The 22,106-nt window shown below is 40.3% G+C and overlaps 1 protein-coding gene across 2 annotated transcripts in view; it reads right to left on the bottom strand.

The window, feature by feature from the left end:
* TRPC4 (transient receptor potential cation channel subfamily C member 4) overlaps window positions 1-22,106 on the bottom strand; it is a 154,845-nt gene that overhangs the window by 35,326 nt on the left and 97,413 nt on the right. The window contains exon 4 of one of the 2 annotated variants that reach the window (XM_030043124.1): window positions 6,788-7,124. In XM_030043124.1, the coding sequence (XP_029898984.1) occupies window positions 6,788-7,124 (337 nt within the window). Of the gene's footprint in view, window positions 1-6,787; window positions 7,125-22,106 lie in introns of those variants that run through there. The other variant, XM_030043126.1, reaches the window with a different exon arrangement.

The raw sequence follows: 22,106 nt of genomic DNA, 5'->3' as shown, positions 1-22,106 counted from the left end.
TCAGGGCTTCAGTTGGATGTCTACATGAGACTGAGTTTCAGCATCCAAAACACCTTCCTTTCCTGAAATGCTTAAACTATATCCCCCAAGAGTAGTGTGAATGTTTAGCACTGCAGCTTTATGGCTAAAATTCTTGCACAGGGAACAGGAAACCTGCCTTTTCTCAGCCTGAGGGAAGACTGAACCTCTATCCCACAAGAGTACTAGGGCAGGAATAACGGTGTGTGGGTGAAACATTCACCACTTCTGCTAAAAATGGGAGAGGACAGAGGATTAAAGACGACAAAAAAACCCAACAGGTGTCTTTAGCCTCCTTACTAAAGGCCCGTACTAGGAAGCAAAGGCATCAAGGCTAGGCTTTGCACACCCACTGCAGACCTCTTCTGTTTTCTTTATCCTCAAGCTATGTGATTGTAATGTTAAAATGTGAAATATTTGAATGCTAGAGGAGCAAGCAAAATGGTACTCAATTGAAAACAGGACTGAAGTCCAAAGAGTATCTCAGAATCCTGCCAAAACCTGCTTCCATCAGCAAAGTATGGTGATTGCAAGAAAACATCTGATTGCATTGAATACTTGTCCATATATGATTATTTTATAGTATTTTGTAAAAGCAGGTTCCTTGTTTGCCGTTCTAAGGCATCGCCTGTGGGAGGGAAGTTTTCCCTAGCTAATAAAAGTGTATGTAAAATGAACATTCAGACAGTCATTGTTAAGGAAGAGAACTCCCTTTATTTTCTGTACTCTATTTAAACACTGTGAAAGGCCAGTAAGGATAAGACAGACCACTGTTCCATCTAGCCTAAACTGTGGCTGATCCTGAATGCTTAGGGAAAGGATTTGAAGACAGGATAAAGTAAAAGGTTCCAGGTTTGCTAAGTTCAGGGGTACCCTTGTCCAGAGGTCACATCTCTGCTACTGTGACTAGGAGCCACTGATTAAGGCTAATTGTGACACTATGGATGGGATTCAGGAACCAAAGCACAGTTTGTAGCTCCATTTTAGACGGAGACACATTTACAAAGGCTTTTCAAATTTAGGATGGATTTTTACTAGAATACCAAAAATACATACGGCTACCCATATTTAACTGGAGGTTGTGGCACCATTGAAAGTGTTTTCCCAAAGAAAAAGGCTCCTGACTTTTTTTTATCACAATCAAAACAAGACATTTTTCTTTGGCCTCAGTTTTGGAAATGGCATGACCATTCTAGATTAAATCTTTAAAACAAGAAGACACATATCAGCCAACACCACCAACAACCAAAGAATAAGATAAAATAACCTACACAGAAAATGTTCTTCTTAAATATTTAAAACCTGGCAAACCTACAAGTGACTGAGTAAAAGGTCCAATTACAGCAAGATTCAGGCAGTCCTGACAAGAAGTGGCTCTCCTGATGTTTAAATAAATAATCTCATTAGTTGGTCCAGTGTTGGGATCCCCAACAAAAGAGAGAGATTAACTGACTGAAGTGAACCTACTGGAAGGCCACCAAGCTGACTGGGGGCTGGACCACATGATGTACAAGAAGAGGCTGAGACTGAGGGAACTGAGTTTGTTCAGCCTAGAGAAGAGAACACTAATGGGGGGATATTACTGCAGTCATCCACTAATGAAATTGCTGCTTATGAATAATCGGAGCCAGACTTGTCCTAGAGGTGCCCATTGGAAGGACACCAGAAGAGGTGATGACTGTATGTTGTGGCATGGGATATTCCAACTGATATCAGGAAAAAAGTTCACCAGAGGCTAGACACAGGCACAGGTTGCTGAGACAGGCAGCGGAATATCTGTCCCTGGAGAAATTCAAGCTTTGACTGGATAAGAACCTGAGTAATCTGGCCTATCTTTGCAGTTAGCCTGTGTCTAGCAGTAGTTTGGACTAAATGGCCTTGAGTGCTCATTATGTGCGTTATCCTTCTTTCTGACTGAAGTTGTGTTTCAGCTTTGTCTGGGATTATTTTCCTCTTCTGCACTTTATTTGTCACTACTGGTTATGTACTGTTTCATCTTTCTGGCCACATTATCCTTTATATCTGCTCCCTGGAACATGTCATTTTGTACTAACTGTTTTATTTTTTACACAACACTTTCTTGACCAAATTTAGAAGATGATGCACAGTATACTTGCCACCTCTATGGCCTCTTCATTTGAAGTGACTTGCTGTGCCATTGGTTTGGATGTACATAGCACTAAGTACTGAAAAGACTGTACACTCCCATACATCCCACCAGCAGTTTGCTGACCACAAATGTCTACAGTTTGCAGTTCCCAAACATCCACATTCTCTATAGATTCACGTACTCCAATAGCATAAACCACTCTGACAGAAAGGATGGGGAATGCATTGTTAAATCCAGTAAGGCTGCATTCCTGCTCCAGGCAGTATTCTGAACAACACAATTACGATGAACATTTAAAGATGACCATAAAAGAGCAAAAAACTCATCAAAACAAATTTGCCTAAAAAAATGTTCTTTTTGCTGCAGCCACCCAGAACAACTGGCAGGGAGCTTTTTAACTGTATCTACTAAGCACCAAGTTTGTCTGGCTGTTGGCTTTCTCCTCTGAATTTTGTAGCATTCCCTAGTGAGCCAAATGCCCACTGTGAGGACATTTAGCATGGTCACTGCTAGGTTTGAGGCTAAGGTGCAGGGAAGAAGAACAGGTATGACAAGTCTATAGGGATCAATATGATCCTTACAGGAGCTGCAGTCAAGGCACACAGAGGGTGAGGCTGGGTCTTATTTGATTTCCCCTTTGCATCACTGTTATCATGTTCAGAGGCCACTCAGCGATAGGATGGGGAATTTGATGATGGAAAATATTGTTCTTCCTCACTTTTTTTCACAAGATTGGGTTTTTTGTTTTTCCTGTCCTTTTTTCAGTGGTGATGGATTCTCAAGTATAGAAAACAGGCCTATGTTTCTGTAGTGTGAAGCATCTGGCATGCTTGGGAGATCTGAATCAACAGCTAATAAGAAGAACAAAATTAATTTTCCTTACCAGCAAAAGCTTGTTTCTTATTTGTTTAAATGCAAGGACAGGAGATTCTGACTCCTCTTACCACGAGGTTTTTCCACAACTGCTTCTTAAAGCTAGAACATTAGCCTTGTTATACTGACTTATTGTTCCACGGATAATCACCACATACTGTAACAGCACTTGTGTAATCATCTAATCACGTAAAAGACAAAATTAATGCTGAAGTTTCCTTAAGAGACTTTTTAAATGTAAAATTGATAGTCTCCATGGAAATGTAGTCCAATACAGGTTTTTCCTCTGAGCCTCCTACTCTAGTGACACCTTTAATATGCCCTAATTATGCACATTCAGCCTTCTATTACATTGTAGTAGGCAAATGCTAATTACTGTTTGATCATTGGAGAGCTTAGATTGTTATGGACAATGTTGAAACTTGTTAAGTTCTATGAAATATATGTATGCTGAAATTCATGTCAATGAGAAGCTTAGAAAGTAGAGATCCTCTTACGCTCTTAATTTTAAGGGAGGTAGCTATTAAAATGTAAACTACACACAGACCTATTTGAATTAAGTGAAAGACAAACAAAGAATTATATTGTTTAAAATGTTAACAGTTCTGACATGCTGTAGCTGCAAGGACAGCCTTTGCTTTGGGAGAAGGGTTTACTTGGTCACGTTTCCAATTTCAGAGAAAAACTATAACCCTAGAGCCACATTAGTTTTGTGTCAGACGTCAACACTTTTTGTTTACATCCAGAAAATGCAAAGATATACCTATGTACCTTAGATTTAGGCTCCCTTGTGTAACTCAATAGTGCTGCATTTACCCTTTTAAAGGATACTGCATAACTGTATAGTTTGAAAAGATGAGATGACAGACTAAACTGTGGCCTGGAACTAACCTTAGCTTATTAATAAGGACTTAATAAAACCATTTGGTTTATTAAAAGATGCCTAGACCACAGTTTGTATATATGTGAATATGAAAACAGCAGGTTTTGGCTGAGATTCATTCCTTTAAAACAAACAAACAAACAAACAAACAAAAGCTGTAGACACGTTGATCACATGCTGTGAGCCAAAGTGTCCTGTGGAGATGTGTGTCTGTCTCTTTCAATGACAGGGGGAATTCAGGTACCTAATTAATTGCCTGCGATTACGGTGGGTTAGTCTGGGGCCTTATTGTTTGGGTGGGCTAAGGCACTGCAACAACCAAAGTCTGAAACCTGAACCCAGCAAATGTGAAACTGGAACTACATGAAACCACTAGTTAGAAACCACTAGAGACCAGTGTGTAAAATACATCGGTTTAGATGCAAGAGATTCTGGAAGGCACAGTTTCTCTGAACATTACAGTCTAGGTTAACCACAAGCTATTTGACCACATGGTATCTGACTATTGATCTTTATCCATGCTCATGAATATCTGTTTGTGCAAGCAGTTCCCTTGCCTTGACCCGTACTGCTTGCAGAGGAAGGGCTTATTCAGCACAGGCAGTACTGGCATAATCTGGCCATATGAGTCTATACTGCAAGTGTTAATGCTGCTTTTAGAAATGATAGTCATCTTGATAGTCATAATTCTCAGGGTTAATGGCTTCTTCAAACAAGTGCTTTGGGATTAAACCCTTTCCTAAGTAAACAACAGTGTCAGAGGTTGAGGGCAATGGAGGTTCTTCCTCTTCCCACTGCATGTTTTCTAGAGAGGAGTTGGTCACCAAAATTTTAGAACTGCCTTTAGCTGAAACTACCCCTTGCCCTTCTCAAATTGTGCCTTTTCTCTGGGCTCTAATTTCTTTTTTTAAAATGATAGGTTAATGATAAAACCCACTTTGGCATGTCAAGGTCTGTATGTCAGCTATGCATTTGTGTTTATTATCCTTCAGCCTCGAGATACTGTGAAAGCTGGATAGATACTGACCACCTGCTATTTTGGAAGGCCGGACAGAAAAGCTACTAATATCTCCTCTGGGCATGGGACAGCACAGATGAGCCCCTTGCCCCTCCTCAGCATTGTAGCATTTATTCCTAAGGAAGTAATGTATCAACCTAATTATTTTTATATTGGTTTCTTATTTCTTGATGGTACAAAACTGGGAAAATTTACTGGAGGAATTTGTTTTTTTAATATTTAAATGTGAAACTTACACACTGAAGTTAGTCTGACTTGTCCGTAGAAAATGTCATTCTATTCTAAGCAGCCTGCCAGATTGATTAATTGCTTTGCAATAATACTAGATATTGGCTTTTTTAACGTTAGTAGCAACATTTACCCAGCAAAGGACAACACACCTTACAGTGAAGGCTGGTGATGAGGACTGTTTTATGCTGTGCTATCATGGGGGAAATCTCAAAAAGCAGCTCATCTATGGAGGGCAGGTCCTTCTGAGAGGTTCCCAACAAGTAAGTGTACGCAGAGTTTTCAGTCACGCATGCTTGTTTTCTTAAGTGAAAGACAGATGTAGCCCTGCCTCCTGCTTCCCACAGTGCTCTACCAAGGAACATAAAGAGGAAAAGCCACTGACTTGTTCTTCTCTGGAATATCAGGCACTGCCAATTAGTGTATTATAAATTAAACACTGCACTGTAAATGATATATGATCAATGATGCCAAAAGCCTTGTCAATTTGGTTGCTCTAAAAAAAGCCAGGTGTCTGGGAAGTTGCAAAAGTGAAGAGAAACAGCATCTGTTAATGGGAAGCTCTGGGAGAGCTAACAGTATCAAAACCCCACCAAAATATTTCAGAAAAGTTTGTGCATGAACTTGTCTATGTGATGACAATTTAAATGAAGATATCAAACTTAAATTCTTGCAGTTAAGGCTACTAAGTCCCTCCTTCTACAATTTCATTTCAGTCAAGACCAAGTATATTTGGACTGACCTGGTCCAACTTGTGCTCGTTCCTAAAGTAAGAAACAGGTAAGAGACCACAGCACACCAAGAGAGATACCATGTGGCAGAGCAGACACGCAAAGGCAGGGAGGACCTAGGACAGTCCAATTCAATAGGATTGAGTAATCACACAGGAAGACATTTAAGGTCAACATGGCCCACACCAAGTTGGCTTTCAATAATCCCAGACCAAAATTTTTATTTTAAACTATCAAGACAGAGTAGTGATTTTTTTCCTCATTTTAAAAATGCTAGGGGATTTTCTTATTCCTTCTGATGTAAAATATTTTGCTTGAAGTTGAGTGACAAGTTCTCATCAATGGTTTTGCACAGCAAAAATACTCTGCATGTGTATTTTAATGAAAATACTCACTTAAAAAAGCTGGTCAGCACTATTTGCAATAGGTCGGTCTGTTATGTTAGAAAGAAGCATACTAAGGTAACTAAGGTTCACGATAACACTCCAGAAATGACACTGTGCCTCATTCTAATACATGAAAAATAATCACTGTGGCAAAGGGACCCTTTTTTAAAAGCAGACGAACAAAGAAAAAAAATGGACACTTAGAAGAATCAGAATAACTTCTGGCCTGAGGAAAATAAATATTAAAAAGAATATCAATATGTATGTTTCAGTGCACTGCTTAATCACAGGAAGGAACCCTCGATACCTTTTGTTTTCCCTCACTGTACTATATCAGGTGGTGACACTTTGGATTTTTAAACTCTTCCCAAGTTGTCTACTACTCTTGCTAGGTATTGGAGGAGATGGACCATTTGCCTGTTTTGGTAGGTCAATAACTAATGGCAGAACTCTCTACTGTATTTCCTGCCTCAGGAATGCTTGGCAAAACCAGAGGGGTCTAAACACTTTTCACTATATTTTCTTTAGTAATACATTTACCCAGGACCCACGGTAATATCATCCACTCGACGATGGTTGGTGGTGGTCCCTGCATGCTCAAGTCTGACCTGTCAATGTGCTGAGAGGCAAGCAACAGCAGGAACAGAAAAGTCAAGTAGGATGCAGTATGGCAGATAAATTTGATAAATGGCTTTCTGATGAACAGCCCTAATGGGCTTTTGGGAGCTATCAGGTAGCACACAGAGAAGACCGGGAAAAGGAGTCCTATCACAACACATGTCAACATCTTCACAGCCCAGTGTCGCCTCCTCCATCCGGGGAACTCGTCGTACCAGCGGGATGCGAGCAGCTGCTGGCAGTTGGGCTGAGCAACAAACTACAGAGAGAAGAAGAAAGGAAGACGATTAGTTCCTTGTTACCTCTGTAAAGTTATTTCCATGCCATGTATGTTACGATGAATAACTTTTGGATAGAGATTAAAAAAAAAAAAAATCCACAGCCTGGGCAAGCCGACTCATACTGATAATACCAATAAGACAGGGCTGGGTCAGCTTGCCCTTCCTTCAATGCAAGAAGTATAGTACAAAGCCATTAAAATTCACTCTTCACAATAAAGCTTGACTTCCCTGTCGGTTGAGTACACAAGGAGCCAAGAGACTGTAAAACACATGTGCCTCAAAAGCTGATTTCAAACTGAAAAACAAGTTCATAAATACTTCCATTAGTCAACCAGCAACATTTGTGGAGAATTCACAGAACACAGGTGGAAGTCACTATGAAAATGAAAAGCATGACTGAGCTCTGTAAACAGTGAAACTGAATTCCACAGCCATGAATGAACGATACTTAGTATGTTCCCTGCTAATTCTCTAAAAATCAGGCTTACATGCTTTTATACTGACAAAACTCTTACAGATACATTACATAATGCTTGCACAATAAGAACTAGGCACTAGCATTCCCTGGTGTTTCACTAATCCTTGTCAGGCTATTTTCCTATCCTGTACAATATTTTATGGTCTTCTGGTCCCATCTTCATGATGGGATTTGTTTTTAAAATATGTTCCTTAAAACTGAATTTCACCCAAAATCCCCAAACCCAGTAAATATTTAATATTTTTGAAATAGCTTTTCAAAGAAACTTTAAGTCTACTCCAGTGTTTTAAGTCATATTTCTATTTGATCACTAGTTCCTATTTTCCGTAATGGTTTCTTTTATAAAGGGGACATAGAGTAGCAGCATGCTAGACCTGACGTAAGAGATATAGAATAGAAGCAACATATGGATCAGAGAGAGCCAGAGTTGTTGCATTTTGTTTTTTTTAAAAAAAAAAAAAAAGAAGAGAAGCAGCATTTTCCTTATGTTACTGTGGTGGGTGGACCTTGGCTAGATGCCAGGTGCCCACCAGGCTGCTCTATCACTCCCCTCCTCAGCTGGATGGGAGAGAAAATATAATGAAAGGCTCATGGGCCAAGATATGGGCAGGGAAATCACTCACCGATTACCATCATGGGCAAAACAGACTCGACTTGGAAAAAATAATTTAATTATTTCCAATCAAATCAGAGTACGGTAACGAGAAGTAAAACCAAATCTTAAAACACCTTCCCCTCACTCCTCCCTCCTTCCCGGCTCAACTCTACTCCTGATTTTCTCCACCTCCTCCCCCCCAGTGGCGCAGGGGGATAGGGAATGGGGGTTATGGTCAGTTCATCCCACATTGTCTTTGCTGCTCCTTCCTCCTCAGGGACAGGACTCCTCACTCTTCCCCTGCTCCAGCGTGGGGTCCCTCCCACGGGAGACAGTCCTCCACAAACTTCTCTAACATGGGTCCTTCCCACAGGCTGCAGTTCTTCACGAACTGCTCCAGTGTGGGTCCCTTCCACGGGCTGCAGTCCTTCAGGCACAGACTGCTCCAGCATGGGTCCCCCACGGGGTCACAAGTCCTGCCAGAAAACCTGCTCCAGCGCCGGCTTCCCACAGGGTCACAGCCTCCTTCGGGCATGCCCCTGCTCCAGCATGGGGTCCTCTCTCCCTGGGCTGCAGGTGGATATCTGCTCCACCGTGGACCTCCATGGGCTGCAGGGGGACAGCCTGCCTCGCCATGGTCTTCACCACGGGCTGCAGGGGAATCTCTGCTCCGGCGCCTGGAGCATCTCCTCCCCCTCCTTCTGCACTGACCTGGGGGGCTGCAGGGTTGTTTCTCTCACATATTCTCACTCCTCTCTCCTGGCTGCAGTTGCACAGGGTTTTTTTCCCATTCTTAAATCTTTATCCCAGAGGCACTACCACCGTCGCTGATGGGCTCGGCCTTGGCCAGTGGTGGGTTCATCTTGGAGCTGGCTGGCATTGGCTCTGTCGGACATGGGGGAAGCTTCTAGCAGTTTCTCACAGAAGCTGCTCCTGTAGCCCCCCCAATACCAAAACCTTGCCATGCAAACCCAATACAGTTACACACATGCACATATACATATACTGGATTAAACCATTAGCTGAAGACTTAATAAAGCTATGTACAAACTTCTTTATCTTATTAAATAATAAAATTTTTAATTTACACCAAATAATTCTAATCAAATGCACCTAGTTTGGGATTTTACGTTATTTTGATAATACTTATAACTACAGGAGCTAAGTTCTTTTGGGGATAAGTAATAGGTAACTTCTCAAATAGTTGATGAAATCACTGGAATTACTACTGGTAGGAAATGCTATTTAGTTTGGAATGAAACGAGAGGCAGCATGCATCTTTTTATATATATATCTGGATCTTGTCAGAAACATTAACCTGAGCCAAATTCAAACCTCGTGTATATTAATGAAATGCCACTGTCCTTAGCAGAGAGGTATTTGCCTACCAGACACCAGCACTAAAGCTGCCTCTGACTGTTGTGAAAGACAAGAAAATTTACTCATACCATAAGCATCTTGAAAATAGCCTTAAAGAAAAGTAACAGAGTGTTCTCTTCCATCAGGAAAAATGCATTCGCAAGGTTTCAGAGTGTTTGTTTCAAGATAGAAATGTCTGGAATAATACTGCGTGCAGTCAGAGCAGATGGTTTCAAAGTTATGTTTTTGAGAAGTTTTTAACAGGGGACTCCCTACAAAATTTTTCACCTCAATTTGCTTGGGTAGGTACAGATTAGTGCTTTGCTTGACTAGTGAAAAAGTATGACTCATGGACTAATTCCTGAGTGAATTATTTTCCTTTTTTTTGCCCCAGAGTCTGCCACATCCATGTTTGTTTCCCTTTCTTCCTAATATCTTCCCATTACATATCCTCTCACCTAAAAGTAATCGGTTCCTAAGTCTTGCCTGTGTCCCCTTTCTCAACCCCTTTGGGCTGCCCTCATTGTGTTAGGGACCCAGGTGAAGAACAACTTCCAGTGGCTAGCAAAGGCTGCTGGTAGACGAAAGGGGCCTACTCCTTGCCAAGCATGGCTAAAAAGGAATTAATTTTCCTTGTTGTAATGTGGAGGAAATTAAGTAAAAGGAGGGGTTATTTTCCAATGTGCACCAAGTATTGGGCTGCCCTGGGGCTGGGTAGACCACAACTGATGCCGAGGTACCTCATGCCATGAGAAGATGCTTGCTGACTGCACCATCTGGAGGGTGCGCCACACAGTTCTACTCTTTAAACAGATTAATATGCAAAACTTTCAATGTTAATACAGAAAGCACTTCTGAGCAGGCTTGAAAAATTGTTTCTTGTCTCCTAATACCCATATTAGATTTTGTCATGTTGTGACTGTATTGCTAAGGTACAATGTGTTAAAGACAAGGATTGCTTTCTGAGTCACAGGAAGTTTTTCAGTAAGTGCAGAAAATTTTCAAATCCCAGACACTGAAGAGACAATTTTTTAAATTGCTATTTCTCAAGAAATTAGCTCTCATACTTTTTCTTCAAATTATGACTGTGACAGGACAGTTTTAGCATTGGTTGGATCCTCTGACTATAGGAGAAAACTAACATAGACTATATATTTGATGTGGCTAGAGTTAGGGGGAGCACCATTAGTAATGTACTTTAAATAACTTACTAGACCCTAAACACATAAGAAGCAACTAATACCGTAGTATGGAGCAAGCATATAAAACACTATGTAGCTTATTAAGAGCCGTATGCATAGGGAAGCATTTCTAGTATTGCAGGCAAAGGTCTATAACAGAAACCACAACACAGTGTCTATAGATGATATACTGCCTTTCGGAGAGGTCTAGATATCCAGTTTCATGCTGTCATTTTTATCTAACACCACTGTTGGCAAGGTTAGTTAACAATGTCCTGAAGCAACAAAAATATCTGTCTCTTCACTGCAGCTTTTTCTTTATGGTTCTGAGCTCCATTGCCCATATAATATACACTGTGAACAACTCCAAAGTGTCTTCTTCAGAAAACTGGAAAATTACCCTAAATCTCTTGCTGACACTTCTTTTATAGTTATGCTTTTCTGCTTCATTTATCAAGGAATTGTATGACATTATTAAAAATGTCCAAACTAATTTTCACAAATTTGACTATTTGCTCCATTTTTGTGGTTGAGAGATTGTCACCATATGCTGTGTAATAAGTTCAGTAGTGATACCTACATTTATTACATTAGCTGAATAATGAAGGAAGTTCTTGAATGGGAAACAGTTGGGGTACCCTGATGGAAGAAAAGCGTACTCAATGGTGAACACTACAGTCTTGTTCCTCAGCTGCTCAGAGAAGGGGAGCTTGTTACTGCAGACTGCATCTCCCTGCTTGTCCTTGTGGACCTGTTTTCCTCCAGAGGAAATGAGGGGAAGATGTTGTGTACCCACACCATGTCTTCATGTGTAATAAGTGAGTATTTGAGCACATACAGGAATTGGGAGCAGGGAAGTCTTCCTGGGACGCACAGTGTAAAGGCCACCTATATAGGCTGTCTCAGACACATTACTCATAGGTTGCATACAGTTATATAGGTCAAGTAAGTTTATCTGTGATTAATATATTTTATTACTGATCCTGAATCCTTATTACACTTGACTTTTTGATTTATCCACTAAAAAGCCCTTCTCTACAGAAAAAAAAAAAAAGGCTTCATGGCAAAATTCTCTGGTCAAATGAGATTTATACTCTAACTATTACAAAACCTTCTATTAGAAAGGAACAGTAGAAGTAGATGCAAAAAAGACATGCTCCAAGCCATAAGACATTTCCTGTATAAATGTATGGAATCACATCTAGGATGATCACATAGTAAAGCTAAGTAGACATCTAAGTCCTCTGCTGAACTGGGAGCTAAAAAAAATTTTTGTTAAAGTATTTTACACAAATATTTTATGACTAGCAGGAATAGAAATACTCTGTGACACTAATTTGCCAGTTCTGCATTGCCTATGCCAAAATATTTTTGCTGTAGTATATTTTTTCTTCCTTAATTGGAGATATTACATTCTGAGGTATTCAAAGTATCTTTTGTACTGTCAGTATTATGTTGTATGTTATTTGACTTTGACATTGTCTCCATATAATTAGCAATCACCAAGTTTATATTTTCACATTACAATGGCTTCCAAAAGCTTCCAGCAGTTTGTAATTACGCAAGGGATTTTGCTGTAATGATTATTCCTGGTTGCACATCTTTAGCTCCTTCACAGAGTCTGCCCATCTGAAAATGTTTTGGTATTCATTCTCTTAGTTGTCATGCTGGGAATTGGCTCTTCCCCGAGACTGGTGAAAATCAAAAATTATTCACTGTGCCAGCAAAACTAATCTGGTATAAATAATAGCAGAGCCTGATTCTAGTGATATCCAAGCATATACGTAGCCCAGGATTTCATTTTCACTGCTGATTAAATCTGATCTTTAGTTTTGCTATAATACATATCCTTCAGTCAATGGAAATGATGAAGAAATAACACTGTAAAGTGATACTATTAACTATATATTGTCTTTACAGAAATAATACTTTTATAAAAATACTTATTTTATAAATAATGTATCATCAAAGTCAAGTCAATTCTTTACTGTAGCACAATATTACCTTTAAGTATTAATTTCATTGCATTAGGAAATACGCAAAGATATTCTGTAACCCATCTGTAAGAGTGCTCATTTTTACACTTACAAAGCAATCTAACAAAATCTGAGGTCCAAATTAAATTCTTGTTCTGAGATCAGTAGGTCGTTTAGTATATGTTACATAGAAAAAGAATGTGATTTGTGACCTAGGAATGAAAGCTGTCAAAGGAAAGTGATTTCCTTTTTGACTTATGTAGAAGTGAGTTGTGCTGTAACACAAAGAACTATCCCTGATACCATTCTCTAACAGATAAATGTTAAATATCTTTTGGGGGGGAGGAAGCAAAAGAAAATGGTTATCATAAACTGTCTTAGTAATACTTTTGTAAATTTGCAGTCGGATTCTCTGTTGTGCTGTTTTCTACTGCCATTACAGCCAAGCTGATAGGAAATGTTAGCTCTGAGGTCTGCTGCTTTGTCACACACATTTTCCAATGATTGTGCTCCAGTTCAACAAGAATTAAGCCCAGTTACTTTTTCTTTCTTGAGAACATTTTACTTTTCATATTTTGCATATTTTCCCAGATACTTAATGAAAACCCAAGCTCTTCTAGTTATTTTAACTTCAAATTTAGATGTCAAAATTCTCTATCTACTGGCTGTGAAAAGTATATTCGCTTGGCACTAATGACAGATTCAAGTCCCAACCTCATTAAGTAGACTCCTAAATTTGTTAGATTGTTTCTCCCTCTAGACGCATCACTGCATATTCTTTTCTATATCTTCCCCCAAGGATTATATTTGTGGATTTTGGCACTTACTCTGTGAGGACTGGTTCATTAAGACAAATAACATTTAATTGCAATTTAAATGTTTTAATGTTATTTACTGGATCAGCACTACATTCTCCTTTCTAAAAGCCAGGGACCATGTTCTGGACTCCCTTGGGTATAGTCATACTGTTTTCTGCCTCAGGCCAGAAGCCCTGATCCCTGTGCCAATTACTGTGAATCTTCTCATGTCTATCCTGTCTAAGCCTAGTGCCAACTGGAGCAGGCTATCATTATAATCGTGATCCTTGCTGGACCCAAACCACTGGGTCAACTTTTCCTCAGCTCTGTCTGCAGCTGTGTTATTAAGGGAACTAGCGAGCTCACTCGGGATCAGAGCACCAGAGCACACCAGCTTCTATATCATCAGGGCAACCTGCTTCAGATAAGGTCCCTACAGCAAAACAAATTCACAGCATAGATGCCTTCATCATAAAATCCAGAGTTTACACTGCTCTCACCAACAACAGACTACAATGACAGTTTTTTAATTGTAATTATCCTATTGTTTAACTTCAAATATGAGGAGGAAGAAAACAAAAGAAAAGGAAAACATAAAAGTGAAGACTGAAATGCTTTGTTAAAAGGATTAATGAACATTATTATACAAACAATGACATTGCAGTTTTTAATGTTAACATTTTAAATTTCCTTTTTGCTGCATCAACACAAGCAGAAGCTCTTTATTTGATCCATTGCTCCTTCTCAGTGAAAGGAATCAGCACAGAGGAAACTATTAAATATCTATTTAACAAGTCAAGACTTATCTATAACTGCAGTGATTCTGATTAATTGCTTAGAAAAGGCAACAGCAACTGAAACTAGAATGCAGTTATTAGGAACCAGCTATGCACGAATAGCCTTGTTAGACTTCCTAGTGCTAAAGAAAAGTGAATCAGTTGTTGGGCTTTGGGATGAGTGTGTAAAACAGCTCCAAACTTCAGAGCTGGGATGTTGGTATAATACTTCTGCTTCCCATTCTGGGCAAGTGGTAGACTCACCATAATTCAAAACATTTTTTGTAGGGAAAAACAATTAAAGAACTCCTGTAAGTATCTGCAGAGGCAATACAATATGAACTTGCTTCTGTTATATTGGATCCTTGTTTTTACACACCTACCTGATGTGTTTCCATGGATAGCGAACAAAAAATAAGACTGATACTTATATGCAAAGTCCTACACTTGGGACAGAACCACCCTGTGCAAAGGTACAGGTTGGAATTCACCGTCTAGGGAGTAGCTTTGCAGAAAAGACCTGGGAATACTGGTAAGCAAGAAGCTGAATATGACTGGGCCCATTCAGTGCAAAAGTATAGCCTGAGCTGCAGTAGCTAAAGTATAGCCAGCATGTCAAGGAGGGCGATAATTCCTCTCTCTTTGGCACTTGTGAGACTACATGTAGAGTACTGTGTCCTGTTTTGGGTCTCTCACTACAAGAGAGACACGAGCAAACTGAAGGGAGTCCAACAGGGAGCCTCATGGCTGGCTCTCGTGATGTACAGGGACAGAAGAAGGGAATTGGGTGGGCTCAGCCTCAAAAAGAGATTCATGGTGGAAACTCGCTTGCTGTCTTACACAAATGAAAGGGAGGTTATGGATAGAAGCAAGCTTTTCTCAGGAGCATAATGAAAGGATGAGGATGATCATAAGCTGCATCAAGGGAAATTCTAGTTTGATCTAAGGAAAATATTCTTCCTGACAAGAGTAGTTAAGCACTGGCACAGGTTGTCCAGGGAAGATGCAGAATATCCATCCTCATAAATATTCAGAACTTGGCTGGGCAAATTTCTTAGCAACCTGATTTATCTTCAGTGTTAGCTCAGTTTTGACCAGGGGGTTGGACCAGATGATCTTGAGAGATATCTTTCAACCAAGTATTTTTTATGATCCAACAAGCCTACTGCATTAAGCCAAGCAGTGTTTTCTGGGGTAACAAAACTCTTAGTAAGAGCCATAGTAATTGTGTTTACAGGTTTGCATTTATTTATTTAGGTTTGAATTACTTTTCTAGGAATATAAGGTATTACTAAGATCTGTTTCACCATTGGTTATTCCCTTTGAAAGAGGCAGAGCCTGTCTCTCTCATATCATTGAACAATGTTATTGCCAGACAATACCTAAAATAATTTCAGCTGTTCCAAACGCTTGTGCCATAATAACCTGTGCATCATGTGTCGGGAAAAAGATATAATACTCAAAATATTTCCTTCGGTCTCTGTCACTTCAATCCTATTATTCCAAAAGCAGTCTTCAGATACCTCGGATACCAAATTTGTTGTCTGCACCAATAGTTTGTACAAAATAAATTAACTGAAAAGAGAACAGAAATAGTGGCTGATCATTCTCCCAGTATTCATTCTAAAATTGAATACATTGAGACTATAAACACATTTTGTTTATAATCTCAAAAGTCCAAGTTCATTTTAGGAGACCAAAATCAATATATATTCTAAGCAACTTCATATATTAACACAGGTAGAAATCACATGCACTGTTCATAGCATACAATTCATGTAAATCATTGTCGTGGTTTAACCCCAGCCAGCAACTAAGCACCATGCAGCCACTCACTCACTGTCCCCCCCCCCGCAGTGGGATGGGGGAGAAAATCGGGAAAAAGAAGCAAAACCCACGGGTTGAGATAAGAACGGTTTAATAGAACAGAAAAGAAGAAACTAATAATGATAATGATAACACTAATAAAATGAAAACAGCGATAATGAAAGGATTGGAATGTACAAATGATGCACAGTGCAATTGCTCACCACCCGCCGACCGGCACCCAGCTAGTCCCCCGAGCGGCGATTCCCCGCCCCCACTCCCCAGTTCCTATACTAGATGGGACGTCCCATGGTATGGAATACCCTGTTGGCCAGTTTGGGTCAGGTGCCCTGGCTGTGTCCTGTGCCAACTTCTTGTGCCCCTCCAGCCTTCTCGCTGGCTGGGCATGAGAAGCTGAAAAATCCTTGACTTTAGACTAAACACTACTGAGCAACAACTGAAAACATCAGTGTGTTATCAACATTCTTCTCATCCTGAACCCAAAACACAGCACTGTACCAGCTACTAGGAAGACAGTTAACTCTATCCCAGCTGAAACCAGGACAATCATGCTATCAACTCAAACTGATTTGGAAACAAATAGCCACCTGTATAAGGAATAGTCTGTTGTCAGCCCCAGGGGCTGTAAAAAGAAAAACCCCACACCTCTGGACCAGTGAGCAATTACCGGTAGCATGTTTCTTACATCCAAGCTGGTTTTGTGTCCTGTATTGGTAAGGCTTGTAAGCATTAACTGGTCAGCCAGAAGGGGTTAGAATTTAAGTTAGTTACAATCCCACTGTATGACAGAATCAATGAGTTTCCTCACACCCAGCTCATTGTACCATTTTGTCTACTTTTGTAGCTGCCATGTTGCCAGAAGGAAAAGTTACAAATTAATAAACCAACCTTTCAAAATTCATGAAGAAGGTGCAAATATGTTGCAAGCAACTGAAGCACAGAACACAGTAATTGGAGAAAAATTAGTTGGGAAAAGCTCTGAGTGAGGGGAGGGCAGGAAAGCGACTAGAAAAGCTGGATTCTTCCTCTGGGCATTGCTTCCTCATTTGAGAATTTCTGTTGGCATCACTGGAGACCACCCTGTTCCTCATTTGTGAAGTTTATTGCAGAGGCCAAAACAAGGTAGAGAGACATTCTTAGCTCCATATTCCCTTTTAAAATGTCCTTTCAGATTTGAGCAGGGTATTGAGCTATTTGGAAGAAACCTAACTACAAAATTATTTCTTCTTTCTTTTCTCCATTTTCAGGCTCTTTGCCTGTTTCTGTGAAGAGAAACCTTCTTGGAGCAGTGATATTTTGTCACATTATTTGATTTTTTCTGTAAAGACAATGGTAATCACCTTCCATTAGCACCAGGAAAATTTAGGTTTCACTCTCTTAGCTTAGCTTTATGAGGTGCCATCCTGCATCCTGATGTGAAAAATGGATATAAGCGTAACTGTTCTTGACTGCAAGCTTATGCTGTTGTAGCCAAGTGATAAGAGAGCCAACAATGGAGTCATGTTGAACTCCAAGGCTGCCCACTTTCTTTAGAAGTGACTGTTTATTATGTGAAGCTTGTGTGGAACTGAAGTTGCCAAAGTTCCCCAAAATCAGTGGGAATCCAGTTTTTGGAAAGCATAACACTCATTTGAAGGCTGACTGAATGCAGAATTAGAGGGATGAGGGAAAAATATAAACACAGACTGATTACAAAGGCATTCAAACTAAATAAAGCAATAAACTGCAGATTTTTCTCTTGAAAGTTCTCTGTTAACATGTTGTAGGGAGGTCTGGCTTTGTAGTTTCATTAATACTTAGGAACAGAATGTATATAGTCACTCAATCTGCTTTTCTTTCTCTTCAAATACTTTAATGTTTTTCATCTTTAAGTTCCTCTTGTTTAACTTGGCTGTGTGTTTATCTGAGAATATTAAAGGCTGAGAAATCAGATTAATTACCCAGTTCCTGCATAAAGACTAAGCTGAAATGATAGGTCTTTGGCGATGATGCTCAGTGAGCATTATTCTGAGACCATTTGCAGGAGAAATGCATGTGAGTCTGTAGGAGATGCATGAATTATATCAGTCAAGTGTGGCCTTTGCGAAGCTTCCTTCTGGCCTTCAGAGATGATGTTTTTCAATTTTTTCATTATCTGTACAATTCACCTTTCTTCCCAGTTTTGCCTTAAATGAGTTCAGAGGCACTGCTCTTGAATGGCTGGTTGACAGCCACCATGTGCAGCTTCTGCGGTTTAAACAGAGAATATGAATCTTGGGAAGAACTTGGAGTTCTTGGAAAGGGAGTATAATTGCTTGCTCAAAGGCCTTGCTCTCCAAAAGCTCCTTTACACTTAAGAATAGGTTGTGATTGAAGAAAATGACCTTCTCCTGTGAACAGACCTAAGAAATACCGTGCTTTCCCATAACAGAAAGATACCTACAACAGCTGTTAATGAAATTCTGTGTACCCAGCATCTGCCAGCCTGGAGAAATAATGACAGTCCTTGGGCAGTTCTTTCCCCTTATGAAGCTCTTCTATTTGTGGCAAAACATTAGAGTTTGGTATCTCAAACGAAAACCTGGAGCTACTCTCACTGTTCTTGTACAGAGAGATGTCTGAACACTGCAGGTTTCTTTCATGGTGAAGAACGAGAGCGATGAAGGAATCAATAAAGAGCCTGTTTTACTTGAGTTTTACATAGGTGTCACTTTTAGGGATGTTCAGGCTACACTTACACTGCAGAAATCAAACAGTGACTGAGTTTGAGCACGGGACCCCAGTCATCCCCACAACCTAGTTGGTCTTGCCTGGTTCCCATTTTGACCTCTCCAGCTGCCTCTGTGCAAGGCAAATCTGCAACTTGCTGTAGCCTGTTTGCATACAGATCCCTCAGTATCCTCGGTCTTAGGGTCAGGCTATGGTCTGCTTTCATTTAGCAGTACAGACAATGTCTCAAAGACCAGTTCCTTGCACAATATTTTACCGATTTACATCATACATTTCTGAGTTAGACTGGTGTTTCTAAAACTCACTGCATGCTCCTAGAAATTGGGTAACTCAGGACGTTGTTTTTGTTTGCCCAACTTCCATAGCTACTTCTTATGGAGATGGAGTAGAACACATTGGCTTACAGTTCCAGGGAAAGGAAATTATTTTATTTTAAAATGTGGAGGAAAAATATCATTTGCAAAAAGCTAGAGGTGGAAGAGGCATATGTGGAATGATATAAGCAAAGGCTGTGTTTCAGTCCCTAAGGTTTGAGGCTACACTCTTCCTCAACAAATCACAGACAATTTGTTCACTGACAGAGAAAAACACTCCATAGGCTGTTGTCACTGCCTGCATGACATGCATGCCCTAGCTTCTGCTCCAGCAAGTCAGAAAGGGTACATTTCTAAGAGCGAGCTGGTCTTTAATCCTTGTGAAAGATAGCTCACTGGTACTCTGAAGGAATATTTTCTGCTTCCTTTGCAGTCTTCTGTGGTGTTAAGCAGATGTATCCTCATCATATGCTGAAATCATGATTCCCTAATCTGAAATTTATTCAAGAATCAGACTTATGTTATAATTAAGAATAAAGAAACTTATTTTATAGTAAGAGATAAGTGAATACAGAGAAAAAATCCCAAGCAAACCTACAAAAACACTGAAGTGCCTATGTGACGTGCAATTTAAATGTAGATTGCACGTGTACCTTTCCCATCCCCTGCACTTATACAAAACGTACAGGCTTTAACAAAATCAGCCAGCTGAAGGACTTCTGCCTTGACCCACAGGCAGGCTGGGTGATGCCTCTTGAGCTAGAGTCATGTTCAGTATCTATTTTTCTCCACAATATCCAGCCTGCAGCTGTAAAGGTCTCATGCAAATACCATCAAATACTGTATTCAGGGAAGAAAGAGATCTTCTTTATCAAACACCCCTCTCAAATTTACTCCCAAAATACCCTGTTACTGAGGTGATGGTGGTGAGACCCCCGTTCCTCTCCATTACTTACCGCTGCCCTACACTGTGCCAGTCTGCTCCAACCCCCCCAGAAGCTGTAGTGCTCCTGACTCCAGCCTCCATCAACACAACAAAATTGTGATTTCTTCAGCATCCAAACACTTCAGTGAGAGGCAGGGAGGATTGCAGCCAAAACAATCCATGCTTGGTAACTAAACAATAGGGAACTGCAGCAGCAGCAGCACTCGAAGTTTTAACTGCGAGCTCCTTTAGTGCTTCATTTCAGAACTTCAAAGATAATCTACCATCAGGGTTTTTTTGTAGGGAATTTTAGAAACCCCAACAAGGGATCTGCCACAAACCCCTTCATTCTCTAACCTTGACAGCTCACAAAGGCAAAAACTCACCTCCTGTTTTGAAAAGAAGACTAGATGGCAGATGTATCTCAGTACTGCTTTGGGAAAATGTTGTTCTTTTTCTGAAGTACTGAACTTGCTGGACTTGTTACAGAACCCAGCTTTTCCACAGAAATTGAGGGAGGATAGAAGCCAAAGGACCCAAGGCTGAGAGAATAATATTTACATTTGTATTGGCAGAATATTTATATTGGCAGTGTTATGACTATGGTCAATTCACATTAATTACATTTGTGAAGGAAGGAAAGCAGAAAGGAAGGGAACTTCTTTATCTTAATTTTCTTTTGAAAATGACAGGATAATAATTTTTACCTAAATGTTTTGAGGTGGTATCATCATATTTGTTGAAAAGTTGGTAGAGGAAGAATAATACACAATTGCTAAATAGTCCATTGTTCAAATTTTTTTGTTGTTGTTTTTACTACTTTTACTTCTAATACTAAGCATTTGTGTTTTGTTCCTGGGGAAAAACATCTGTGAACTGAACACTTTCATACTCTATCTTCTGATGTAATAAATAAATAATTTTATACTGATTCACCCTTTTCCTTCCTTAATCATTTGAAAATTCATATTACTTGGTTATTTCAAACTCGTTGAACTGGATGTAAAGTTAAATATCCCTGGAGCACTGCTGCAATATTAATAACAACAGCAATACTCCTTCTGTGCCCTTAAAAGGTGTTAAGGGTTAAGAAGATACAAAAATGTTTCTCTCTTTATGCTTTCAGTTGAAATGCCAGGGCATATACCAGCAAACACGTCTGAGAAAGACTAACCTGGACAGATTTCTTAATACCACAGAAGAAGAGAGAGGCAAGTATCTGTCATCCTCTGTACACTTGATGACAGCTTCACAGAGACTTCCAAGCACACTGGCTACAATGCATTTGGCTCTTCAGTTCCCATCATCAGATCATAGGATAATTCAGGCTAGGAGGGACCTCCGGAGGTCTTTTGTCCAACCTCCTGCTCAAACCAGGGTCACCTATGAGATCAGACTGGGTTGCTCGGGGCTTTATCCAGTTAAGTCTTGAAAATCTCCAAGGATGGAGACAGCACAACCTGTCTGGGAAACCTGTTCCACGCCTGACTGTCCTCATGGGGAAAGCTTTTTTCTTCTTTATATCCAGTCCAAACTTTTCTTCTTTCACCATTGTTTATAGTCCTTCCACCATGAACCACTGTGAAAAGCCTGGCTCCATATCCTCGATGACGTCCCTGTAGTCACTGGGGGGTGATGTTGGTTCCCCCTGAAACCACCTCTGCTCCAGGCTGAACAGGCTCTGCTCCCTCAGTTCCTCCTCGGAGAGCAAGTGCTCCAGCCCCCACCATCTTAGTGGCCCTCCCCTGAACTTGCTCCAATTTACTGACGTCTTTTGTACTGAGGGACACAAAGCTGGATGCAGTATCGAGATGTGATCCAATGAGTGCTGATTAGAGTGGAAAAACCACTTACCTCAATACACTATTGATGTTCCTGTTAGTACAGCCCAGGTTATGGCTAGCCTTCTTTGCTGCTGGCCTTTGTCCAGCTGGAGGTCCTCACACCTCCAGCTCCTTTTCTGCATTGCAGCCAGGCAGTCAGTCCCCAGCCTGTGTCACTGCAGGGGCTTCTTCCTTCCCAG

This window comes from Aquila chrysaetos, chromosome 19 (assembly GCF_900496995.4).
Source record: "Aquila chrysaetos chrysaetos chromosome 19, bAquChr1.4, whole genome shotgun sequence".
NCBI lineage: Eukaryota > Metazoa > Chordata > Aves > Accipitriformes > Accipitridae > Aquila > Aquila chrysaetos.
This window is presented reverse-complemented; position numbering and strand designations above follow the sequence as displayed.